General features: G+C 50.8%; 1 protein-coding gene across 4 annotated transcripts in view; it reads right to left on the reverse strand.

The window, feature by feature from the left end:
- The window catches only part of LOC142292146 (serine/threonine-protein kinase Nek5-like), a 138,201-nt gene that overhangs the window by 43,370 nt on the left and 82,159 nt on the right, over positions 1-12,672 (reverse strand). For all 4 annotated transcript variants that reach the window (XM_075337300.1, XM_075337302.1, XM_075337299.1 and 1 more), the window contains exons 11-12: positions 9,747-9,886; positions 9,185-9,354 (exon numbers count right to left, since the gene is read on the reverse strand). In XM_075337300.1, coding sequence (XP_075193415.1) covers positions 9,185-9,354; positions 9,747-9,886 — 310 coding nt within the window. The remainder of the gene's footprint in view (positions 1-9,184; positions 9,355-9,746; positions 9,887-12,672) is intronic.

Below are 12,672 nucleotides of genomic sequence, written 5' to 3' on the forward strand. Positions count from 1 at the left end.
AGAGCACAGAGTGGGAAGTAAGGAGACTGCTAGGGAGTACCAGGCCCAAACGGGCGGCAGATCCCGGAGCGGGGATAGATCCACCTTTCCTTGCTAAACCTGCCGGTGTGGGGCCCTCAAAGCCCACACCACAACACCTAAAAGCCGCAGCCACGTAGCCACAGTTAGGGCCCATAGTTCACAGGAGGCAAGCAGCTGGAGTGATCTGGCCCAGGCAACAAGCAAACGGCAAACAAAGGGGAGAGAGGCTTCAGCAACTTCCCTGGGTGACCACCATAGGGACTAAAAGTCGGGGTTACCCCAAACCACCAAGGGCTAAGGAAGGCGAGTTGGTAGTCACCATCAGAAGTCAGCCTGAAGGATACCTGGTTCCCGCCTGGTTCATCCCAGCTACGCCCGGGTTACTCACCCTGCCACCTGAAGTGAGTAAAACCCCTGAAAGACATCCTGCGTGTGTGGAGTTATTCTGCGCCTTGTGGTACTACGCACCTACACAGGCCCCTGGGGCTTGCCTCACTCTCAGGAGGCTATTCCAACTAACTGCACTCACCATCAGCCCCAGGTGTCCCTCAACCTGCAGTGGCGGTCCCCACTGACCGCAATACTGAGAGTGGCGTCACGACAAATAGAAGATTTCCTACCTGTGACAGGATCCAGCCGAGTGGAGTCCCTGAAGGTAATGCACCGACACAACACTGGAGGGGCTTCACACCAGCTTTTCAAGCAGTCAGAGAGATGGGTGAGACTGACTGCTCACATACACCTAATCAGGGTGTGATATGGTGGATATAAAAAGTCAAGGTGAAATCACTATTGGTCTGTGTGTGTAGGTAGGAAGTCCTCCTGTGTGAAGTCTCCATATTTGGACTTGCATGTGTGACGTCCTGGCCTATCAGGTCGTCACAAGGGTGCCGTGCAATCTGCCCTTCTGCATGGTACCCGCTCCTCCTTGGTTACGTGTCCTGTCAGTTTGGTGTTGCTACCAACAGGTGTACATAAATCCTGAGGAACATTCTGCACCACACCCACCAACCACCCATTGTGCAGCCTGAGGGGAATAGGGCCACCCAGATGGGGGGATGGAAGGGGGAGGGCAGAGATGTCAGTAGTTGAGTTGAGTAGAGTTGAGCTGTGAGACAGCAGTGACAGGACAGGTCACGCTGTGGAGCTGGGCTCCTGTACCCATCCCAGGTGCCAGACGTTGGCCTGGCCAGAAGGAGCTGGAACCCCGGTCGCAGGGGGTAGTGACAGGGGGTACGGTGCTGCTACAGAGAGCAAGCCGGCTGCCTTGTGCTACAACCGGGCAGGGGCCAGGGCACAACGGGTACGCGGACCCTAGGCTGGGAAGTAGCTTCACGCAGCCCAGCAATTCACCCGAAGGGAACAGAATCTTCAGGAACCGTTCCCCACCCGTCCCAGAATCGGGGTACTAGCGCAACGAGGGGGATAGGACTTCCCAAAATCATACAGAAAATCCCAAGCATGAACCCTGAGAGCAGGCTCACCTTGCTAGCCACGCAGGTGAGCGGGACCCGAGTAGTCTTAGGCGAAAGGGATCCACCAAGTTACACACAGTGCCAGTTACTGTTTGATAGTGGAAGGTGCCAAGCCCCCTGGCTTTCTGCAGAGGAGCGTACGTAAGATGGATGCCAGACAAGTCATGGAGGGGAGATATGTATCACACAGGTTGTTATATTGCCTCCTGTGCCTACCTCAAAACTGCCAAATGAGCTGTGATTCTTAAAATGAAAGGCTATTTAGGCAGTTCTACATTATTTGAGCTCCATTACACTATTCTGTCAAATGGATATCTGTGTTATTTGTGCACTGTAAGAATAGAAAGTGCTGTGATTTTGGCACTGTATGAGATTATCAAGGGGGTCTATATGGCTGTATTAGTTAGTAATTTTAAAGTGCTATTTGTAAGAGTATATGACTATAAGGTTGTTACAGAATGGAAAATGTTTACATTTGATCCATTTGGAAACATACAGCTACATTTCAATATGTCTACCATTGATAATAATGGAGATAAAAAACCTATACCTCTTTCATACTTTTTTGGAGGGGCAACAAAAGTTTGCTGAGTTTTTTGTACATAAAAAAACCCGTGATGCAGAATAAACCTGAGAAAACGTAGCCAAAAGAACATTAAAATGGACAAGATGTGGTCAAAATAGTCTATAGATATGCTGTTATATACATGTGGTGCCCCTGAGGCTTCAGTTGCCAAAGAGGTACTGCATCTCAACCAGAGGTGTGGTATCCCATCTCAGGTAAGGAGGAGATCAACACCGGTTCATATAGAAACACAACACCCAGGCTCAGAAACACCTTATCAGACATGGTAGAGTGCGTGATTATACCCAAAGCCAGGCTGGGGGGGTGGAGTCGTAGGAGTGGGAACACAATACTACAAGAGTGGGAACACAGTGTGGAGTGTGGAGAGAGAGAAAGAGGAGCAGTAGAGGAGCTAAGTCCCGCGGCCTGGAGCAGGTACCGCTTGGCCTGGGCACCAACAGAAAGGGTCCTAGAGACCACGGGAACCAACCTTCCGTGGCCTTGTTCCACACAATCTACAGGTGGAAGGACTAGGTCACACCACGGGGATTGGTCCCTAGGCTAAAGGAGTATAACCTATGTACTCCACTAATAAAACCAACGGCTGGGGTAACTTCAAGCACTGCAGCCACACATCGCACACAAATTCACTGGGAGGTGACCCAAAAGGACCAAGGGATAGAGCTTCACGCCACCGCACAAGGTTCACAGGCACTGGCACAGGGTTTAGTAAGTGAGGGCGCTAGGTGTCGCGGGCGGGGAGGGGGCGCTGCGCTCACCACGCTCGGGTCCGGCGCTGCTGCTGCTTCGCTTGCTGCTCGGTGGCTCGAGCGGTGGGCCGGATCCGGGGACTCGAGCGGCGCTCCTCGCCCGTGAGTGAAAAGGGGAATGGTTTTGGGGATTTATTGTCCGTGACACCACCCACGGTTGTGACACCACCGCTGCTCTGGACGGGGATCCCGGGAGCAATGACAGGGAGCAGCTTAGATGTTGTTTTTCCCCTCTGTGGGTAGGGGGGTTGGTTGTCCTGGGGCCCGGTGTAGGGAGGAATGGCAGGTGGGTTACGGGGCCTGGTGAGGTGCAGGGTCGCGGGGGCAGCGCGGTGCCGCACGGCACGGTGGTACTCACTCAGCCAATTATGAATGCAAAGTCTCCGGTAAAACAAACGGCTGGATGGACGGGTCCAACAGACGGCTGCGGTGGTTCTTCTCCCGGTAGGTTGGCGGTGACTGCCTTTCCCTGCACCTGTGTTATGTTCTCGGTTCCGATGGCTTCCTACTGGTAACCCGCTCTGCAGCTTGGATGGATGCCGAGGGAGCCCCTTTTGCCCGCAGGCTCTGGCCCTGGGAACTGTAGCCTTGGCGGTGACTGTATTTCCCTTCACGGTTTGAGCGGTTGCCTTCAATCGGGTCTTGACTGCTTGGAAACCCCTGAGATTCCCTTCGCTAACGGATTTGACCGGTTTTACGGCGACTCCAAGCCTGGTCGGGGTCCGTAGGCCCTGCCGAATGGTGCTGGCTTCTCTTCGCTCCCCGATCCGGTACCGGCGGGCCACCGCCCATCCCCGGTCCGTACGGTTCACGTCAATCAGCCCCTCCTGCAGACGGTCACCACCGTCTGCCAAAATTGCTGTATGTGCCCGGGCCACGCACCCGGACACGGTCAGTCTGCTCCATTACCACTTCACTCTCCTCTCTACTCCTCTCTCTTACTACTCTCGACTTCCTTTTCCTGCCTCCAGGACTGTGAACTCCTTGGTGGGTGGGGTCAACCGCCTAGCTCCACCCCCTGGTGTGGACATCGGCCCCTGGAGGGAGGCAACAAGGATTTTTGTCTGACTTTGATGTGCCTAGCCGGGGTGTGGGGTGTGTTGTTGCAGTACCTGTGACGTCCTGGCTTGTCCAGGGCGCCACATTCCCCCTTAGTAAAATGCAGACCGTCCGCGGGCTGCCAGTCCATCACCGGTTTTATTTTTGTTAACTGCAAAAGAGTAAAAACAACATTTAAAACACAAGCATTTTTAGTTAAACTTCCCGCAACGGGAGACACATTCTTAAACGTTGCTAACGGTATATGTTTGTTAAACTGTACGGCTTCCGCTCTTCTCCCACCCAAACAACCTGGCCCTGATGCTGCCCCTAAGAAGTGGGCAGCACCCCTTGCCCCAGTCCAGAACCAAGTTGCCCGAGCGGGTACGGTCTCTTTCAGGGGACTCGCGTCCATGGGGACCCCTGAACCCCCGGAGGATCGCCACCGGTTACGGTAGTGGCGGGCCTGGGCCATCCCTTTCCTCCAGGCCCATCCTCCAAATCTGCCTCTCCGGAGGCGGCAACGGTTTAAGCCAACATTTTTATTTACATGCCACTAGTTTGTGGTTGCCCTGCAAGTTCTCGGGGTTGTCCGTAAGCAGTTCCTTACGCAACGGTTGCAGAAAGTCCCTACGGGGACTAGTTGCCGGCAACGGCCGGTTCAATCCCGGTTCCAATCAGATAAACTTCTTCGGTTGATTCACTCTTATCATTCAAACTTTTAACACGGTACTGGTGGTCCCAACGGGGACAACTGCCGGCAACGGTGGACAGCTGACTCACTTCAAAGCCACGGTGTCGGCCGGAGGAGGGGGCTGGGCTGGTACTCGGGCCTCTTGACTGCCCCTCAGCTTAGCGTCCAGAGCAAACCAACCCCTCTCCCAGCAATGCCTAGTGTACTGGACCAAATCCCCCGGCATCAGGTTGCGGCCTGGGTGGTCCTCCAGCAGGTGGGCATTGACGTCTCGTCGGGCTATAAAGACTTCGGCCTCCAGGCCCGGCTCATATATGAATCCGTACCCCCGATGGACGTCAAACCTCCTCACTTGCCCCTCATAGATCGGGCCCCGTACGCGGAAGGTGGCCTGGCGGAGGCTTTCCTTCTCTCTAATCGTGCGGACTACCAGCTCCGCCTTCCTCCTCTCCCTCTCCGCGATTTCCTGGCCCAGCGGGGTCTGTTCCCTGTCCCAGTAAGGGGCTATGGTGGGCCCCTGCGCGCGGATCGGGCCCCGCGAGACCTCCTTCACACTGCTCACTACTAGCGTTCTGGGAGGCAAGTCCCGCGGTGTCATGGCCTGGGGTGCTGCCTTACAGCGGCGACCCAGCGCGGCCTCAGCCGAGGCATGGGGAACGGGTACAGGGGTCCTCTCCCGCTGAGCCTCCTCCTGCACGAGACGGGCTGCTGGAGGCGGTACGGGGCCAGGCACAGTCACAGGTGCCTCCGGTGCATCTTTGCTGACGGGCTCAGCCTTCGGCTTCTTCCATGGAAGAGGTTCAGGGCGGTCACGGGCTTCTGCTGCTGGTCGCTCCGCCGGGGCGGATTGGCAGGGTACCACTACCGATTGTGGTGGTAGCGGGCCTAGTGACGGGGCAGCAGCAGCCAACACAGGTAGCGGGGGAGGTAGCATGGCGAGCGGGTGTAGACTGGGCCCCTCGGCTGCGATGACCGACCCGCTAGGGGTACAGGGGCGTGGGTCACTTACCCGCTCTTCCAGAACTCCCTCCAACTCGCGTCTCCGTATGCCCGCCACCACCTCCGCCATGTCGGCCTCCCACTCCTCCAAGAGGAGCTGCACACGGATCTGCAGCCGTTGTTGTAGCTGAGCGGTCCGGACCTCCAACCACGTCGCGGTCTTGGGCGCGGGGGCTACGGTGCTGCGGGACGGTTGGTGCATCGCTGCGGCGGCCTCTTCCAGGAACCAAAAGATGGCCGCAGAGTCCTGGCGTCCCTGCCTTTATAGCCGCAGGCTACATGCGGCCAGACGCCATCCGTCCCCCTTAGTCTTTTTCCGGCTCCTCCTCTACAGGGGCAGGGTTTCGGCTTTCGCGCCTCCACTGCTCGAGGAGATGCTCGACTGGGGACTTTTCGCGCCCAAAATGGCGGCTTCTCAAAATTTTTGGCCGGACACCTCCGGTGGTCACAAGGCGCACCTCTACCAGACGGCAGAGCGGTAAGATCCTGTTCGTGACGCCAAGTTGTCGCGGGCGGGGAGGGGGCGCTGCGATCCCCACGCTCGGGTCTGGCGCTGCTGCTGCTTCGCTTGCTGCTTGGTGGCTCAAGCGGTGGGCCGGATCCAGGGACTCGAGCGGCGCTCCTCGCCCGTGAGTGAAAAGGGGAATGGTTTTGGGGATTTATTGTCCATGACGCCACCCATGGTTGTGGTGAGGTTGTGACACCACCGCTGCTCTGGACGGGGATCCCGGAGCGATGACAGGGAGCAGCTTAGATGTTGTTTTTCCCCTCCGTGGGTAGGGGGGTTGGTTGTCCCGGTGTAGGGAGGAATGGCAGGTGGGTTACGGGGCCTGGTGAGGTGCAGGGTCGCGGGGGCAGCGCGGTGCCGCACGGCACGGTGGTACTCACTCAGCCAATTATGAATGCAAAGTCTCCGGTAAAACAAACGGCTGGATGGACGAGTCCCACAGACGGCTGCGGTGGTTCTTCTCCCGGTAGGTTGGCGGTGACTGCCTTTCTCTGCACCTGTGTTATGTTCTTGGTTCTGGTGGCTTCCCACCGCTAACCCGCTCCCCAGCTTGGATGGATGCCGAGGGAGCCCCTTTTGCCCGCAGGCTCTGGCCCTGGGAACTGTAGCCTTGGCGGTGACTGTATTTCCCTTCACGGTTTGAGCGGTTGCCTTCAATCGGGTCTTGACTGCTGGGAAACCCCGGAGGTTCCCTTCGTTAACGGATTTGACCGGTTTTACGGCGACTCCAAGCCTGGTCGGGGTCCGTAGGCCCTGCCAAATGGTGCTGGCTTTTCTTCGCTCCCCGATCTGGTACCAGCGGGCCACCGCCCATCCCCGGTCCTTACGGTTCACGTCAATCAGCCCTTCCTGCAGACGGTCACCACCCTCTGCCAACCTTGCTGTATGTGCCCGGGCCACGCACCCAGACACGGTCAGTCTGCTCCACTACCACTTCACTCTCCTCTCTGCTCCTCTCTCTTACTACTCTCGACTTCTCCGACTTTCTTTTCCCGCCTCCAGGACTGTGAACTCCTCGGTGGGTGGAGCCAACCGCCTGGCTCCACCCCCTGGTGTGGACATCAGCCCCTGGAGGGAGGCAACAAGGATTTTTGTCTGACTTTGATGTGCCTAGCCGGGGTGTGGGGTGTGTTGTTGCAGTACCTGTGACGTCCTGGCTTGTCCAGGGCACCACACAAGGCAGGAGAGCGAAGCAAGCGCAGAGATGACCAGGAAAGAGACAGGAAGGTGCACCGGACTCAACCTCTGAACTACTGGAGCCCATCACGGTGAATCCCGGCACTCCAAAGGTTGTCATTGGCATATCGTGTTACCTGGAAACCTGCTACAGTGAGTAAAAATCTTGAGACTGCATCCCTGTGTAGCTCCGGTATTCACCTGTGCCCGTCAACATAGACTACTACTACAAAGCCCACCCGCCCTGGGGCCCAGCTGTACTTGTGGGGATCTACATCATCTAAGCTGCATCACCATCTGCCCCGGGGATCCCCATCTCGCAGCGGGGGTACCTAACTTGCCACATACCACAGGTGGCGTCACGAATAAACTGTAATCATCCCCTTTATATTCCCTAAACGACATAGCCAAGGTCACAGAGCTGGGCCATGCCACCGCGGCGCCCAAAGATCTGAACCGCTGCCCGGTAACGAGTCACCCCATGGCCCCGGTGCGGGCGTGTCATACATCTGCATACAGTTTATTTGCAATTCAGATATATACATCCAGCGGAAAGCACTGTATAAAGGTGGAGATCCAATGAGATCAGCAATTACAACAAGTTGCAGACATTTTCTACTTAACATAATATTCCAAAGCTGCGGTAGAAGTGAGGTCTATAGCAGATTAACCCCTGCAATAATTGCCACTTCACCTTTAATCTTTTATTTCCTTTGAGTTGCAGTGCATGTATTTCCCCGGATTGAAGTAACCAGGAATAAAGGTAGAAAACTGCGGAGTTTGCTCTTGCATCTGACATACAGAACAGTATTTTAAATGGCACATGCGGAAGGGCAATTTACATTTTACGCTGGAGTCCACAAAGTTAGGCTTGGAAGTGTAACTGTAAGGGGTACTTTGCACGTTGCGACATCGCTACTGCGATCTCGTCGGGGTCAAATCGAAAGTGACGCACATCCGGCGCCGGTAACGACGTCGCAACGTGTAAAGCCCAGAAGCACCGATAAACGATCGCAAAAGCGTCGAAAATCGGTGATCTGTGTAGTGTCGGTCATTTTCATAATGTCGCTGCAGCGACAGGTACGATCTTGTTCCTCATTCCTGCGGCAGCACACATCACTGTGTATGAAGCCGCAGGAGCGAGGAACATCTCCTTACCTGCGTCCCACCTGCAATGAGGAAGGGAGGAGGTGGGCGGGATATTTACATCCCGCTCATCTCCGCCCCTCCGCTTCTATTGGCCGCCTACAGTGTGACGTCGCTGTGACGCCGCATGACCCGCCCCCTTAGGAAGGAGGCGGGTCGCCGGCCAGAGCGACGTCGCAGGACAGGTAAGTGCGTGTGAAGCTGCCGTAGCGAAAATGTTCGCTACGGCAGCTATCACAAGAGATCGCATCTGCGACGGGGGCGGGGACTATCGCGCTCGGCATCGCTACAATCGGCTAGCGATGTTGCAGCATGCAAAGTACCCCTAAGGGCTCGATAACATTAGTGTTTAAATCGGACCTAACCATGCATTTCACTTGGACCAATGTTAGTCAATGTTGTAGGTCAGAGCTGCAAGTTTTTACTCAGCTCTAAACAGGCTGAAAAAAAAAAAAATCTTTGCACTCCGTGTTTGTCAGTGTGTGTCGGATAATGTGCACCCATACAAGTCTATGGGCGCGAGTGAAACATCAGACTGCACTTGGATGCCATCAGTACAGTCTGATATACAGAGAGACAGACAAGGGAGAAGATGGAGAAATTATTCTCTCTTTCTTCTCACCTGTGCCCCGATTCTTGCATGCGACAGAATCGGATCATAGTGAACTTGGCTCACGCTCACAACAGAGTTTGAGCCAAGAATCATTAGCATATTGCATCCGAAGCTATATGCTCATGTGAGCCCGGCCTAATACTGATTCTGATTCGATTGTTACTGGGACGATCACTTACCAATGGCGTGGAGATTCTACTCTTTGGTTTCCTTGTTGTCCATAGTGAGGTTGATGCTCGGGTCTTTGCTGCATGTTATTGAGTCTGGCAAAATAATGTTCATAATGTCCATGAATCCGCCCAGGTGACACCTTCTCTTCTATCTTTTGTCCCCAATTTTGACCTGGCGCCTAATAAAATTACAAATACAAAGAAAATACAAATCAATGTAATTTCTAAAGCTACGGCTTGGAAAATATAATTTCAGACATGCGCCTCAGTTTTACCGTGTAGTAAACATGGTAAATAGAAAAAACAATTGTAGAACTTTGCTTTTGTCACTATTTCGCCACCTTTGGATATTTTTCCCTGTGTTCCAGTACATCACATTTTAGAATGAATGGTGTCATTCAGAAGTGTAACTCATTCCAAAAACAACAAGCCCTCATATGGCTAAGTGGACGGAATAATAAAAACAAAAAATCATACCTCTTGGAAAAAGGGGAGGAATAAATGAAAGAGCAAAAACGGCAAATCACCCCATCATGAAGGGGTTAAATAGAAAAGTAGCATTTCTAATCACCTTGAGAGGACTGTAGTGCTGAAGACGTGATGGCGGCTTCCACTCATTCTTGTGAGGATATTCGACACGACATGGTGGAGTTATTGCTTTATGTCTTGGAGGATACAATTCCTGAACTTTGTTTTTTTCATTTCTTGGAGCTTCAGGAAAATAAAAAAGGAGTAAAATATAAACAACTGAAAACATTCACAATCATTCCGTCTTTCTTCCAAAGGAACTTTGTCAATAGTGGAAAATATTACAAAGAGAAGGGAAACATTAGTTATTGAATAGTCCCTGGTGCCCACAAGGCCTATGACATGTCGTGAGGTCTAGTGGAGGAGATGAAGGCCACGCAGGATCTGTGATGTGAAGAAGACCAGTAGCTTATGAATGAAGACAAGACTAGAACAATCACATAGGCAGATTAGTGGACAAAGCAAGGCCAGAGAGAGGGAGGATTTGAAAAAAGAAAAAAAAAAGAAAATGGGTCATTTGCTCATTAACCCCTTAGTGACGGAGCTAATTTTCACCTTAATGACCAGACCAAATTTTGCAATTCTGACCAGTGTCACTTCATGAGGTTATAACTCTGGAACGCTTCAACGGATCCCGGTGATTCTGAGACTGTTTTTTCGTCACATATTGGACTTCATGTTAGTACCAAATTTAGGACAATATTTTTTGCATTTATTTATGAAAAAAATAGAATTTTGGCAAAAATTTTGAAAATTTAGCAATTTTCAACTTTTGAATTTGTATACCGTTAAACCAGAGAGTTCTGTGACACAAAATAGTTAATAAATAACATTTCCCACTTGTCTACTTTACATACGCACAATTTTGGAAACAAATTTTTTTTTTTGTTAGGAAGTTAGAGGGGTTCAAAGTTTATCAGCGATTTCTCATTTTTACAGCAAAATTCACAAAACCATTTTTTTAGGAACCACATCACATTTGAAGTGACTTCGATAGGCCTAGATGACAGAAAATACCCCAAAGTGACAACATTCTAAAAACTGCACCCCCCAAAGTACTCAAAAACACATTCGAGAAGTTTATTAACCCTTCAGGTGCTTCACATGAACAAAAGCAATGTGGAATGAAAAAAAGCAAAAATTAAATTTTACCTAAAAATGTTGCTCTAACCTAAATTTATTCACTTTTAGAAGAAATAAAACAACAAAATGGATGCCAAAACTTTTTACCCACTTTCTTATGAACGCACCGATACTCCACATGTGGTCAGAAACCTCTGTTTGGACAAATGGGAGGGCTCGGAACAGAAGGAGCAATATTTGAATTTTGGAAAGCAAATTTGGTTGAAATAGATTGCGGGCACCATGTTGCATTTACCGGTCCGCTAAGGTACCTAAACAGAAGAAACCCCTCAAAAGTGACACCATTTTGGAAACTAGACCCCTCAAGGCTTCTATCTAGGGGTATAGTGAGCATTTTTGACCCACAGGTACTTCACAGATTTTTGTTAACGTTACATTGTCATATTGAACATTTTAATAATTTTCTCAAAAATGTTGCTTTAGCATCAATTTTCTCACTTTTTCAAGAGGTAATTCCAAAAATTTGACCTCAAGGTTTGTTACCCACATTTTTATGAGCGCGGTGATACCTCACATGTGGTCTGAAACCTTTGTTTGGACAAATGGGAGGGCTTGAAACGGAAGGAACAATATTTGAATTTTGGAAAGGAAATTTGGCTGAAAAAGATTGCGGGCACCATGTCGCATTTGGAGGTCCACTAAGGTACCTAAACAGCAGAAACCCCGCACAAGTGACCCCATTTTGGAAACTAGGCCCCTCAAGGAATTTATCTAGATGTTTGGTGAGTACCCTGAACCCCCAGGTGCTTCACAGAATTTTATAACGTTGAGCCATGAATATAAAAAAAATAAAATTTTATCACAAAATTGTTATTTCAACCAGGTAGCTTTTTTTCACAAGGGTAACCGGAAAAAAAATCACCATGAAATTTATTGTGAAATTTCTCCTGAGTTTGGTGATATCTTATATGTGGTGGAAATCAACTGTTTGGGCACACGGCGGGGCTCGGAAGCGAAGGAGTGCCATTTGACTGCAAAATTGTCTGGAATCAATAGCGGACGCCATGTTGCATTAGGAGAGCCCCTGAGGTGCCTAAACAGTGAAGCTCCCTAACATGTGGCCACATTTTGGAAAATAGACCCCACAAGGAATTTATCTAGATGTTTGGTGAGTACCCTGAACCCCCAGGTGCTTCACAGAAGTTTATAATGTTGAGCTGTGAAAATAAAAAAATACATTTTTACCACAAAATTGTTACTTCAACCAGGTAGCTTTTTTTTTACAAGTGTAAAAGGAAAAAAATCAACATAAAATTTATTGTGCAATTTCTCCTGAGTATGCTGATACCTTATGTGTGGTGGAAATCAACTGTTTGGGTGCACAGCATGACTCGCAAGGGAAGGAGTGCCATTTGACTGCACAATTGGCTGGAATAATTAGCAAACACTATGTTGCATTTGGGAAGCCCCTAAGGTGCCTAAACAGTGTAGGTCCCACACAAGTGACCCCATTCTGGAAACAAGACACCTCAAGGCTTTTATCTAGGTATATATTGAGCAGTTTGAATCCACGAGTACTTCACAGAATTTGATAAGCTTAGGTTGCCATATTGAAAATTTTCATTTTTTTCACAAAAATGTTGCTTTAGCATCAAATTTCTTACTTTTTCAAGAGGCAACAACAAAAAGTGGACCCCACAGGTTGTTATCCAATGTCTTATGAGCACAGGGATACCCCACATGTGGCCAAAAACCTCTGTTTGGATAAATAGGAGGGCTTGTAATAGAAGGAGCACCATTTGAATTCTGGAAAAGTTGAAATAAATTGCGGGCACCATGTCACATTTGCCGGGCCCCTTGGGTACCTATACAGCAGAACCCCCCAC

Source organism: Anomaloglossus baeobatrachus, chromosome 2 (assembly GCF_048569485.1).
Source record: "Anomaloglossus baeobatrachus isolate aAnoBae1 chromosome 2, aAnoBae1.hap1, whole genome shotgun sequence".
Lineage (NCBI taxonomy): Eukaryota > Metazoa > Chordata > Amphibia > Anura > Aromobatidae > Anomaloglossus > Anomaloglossus baeobatrachus.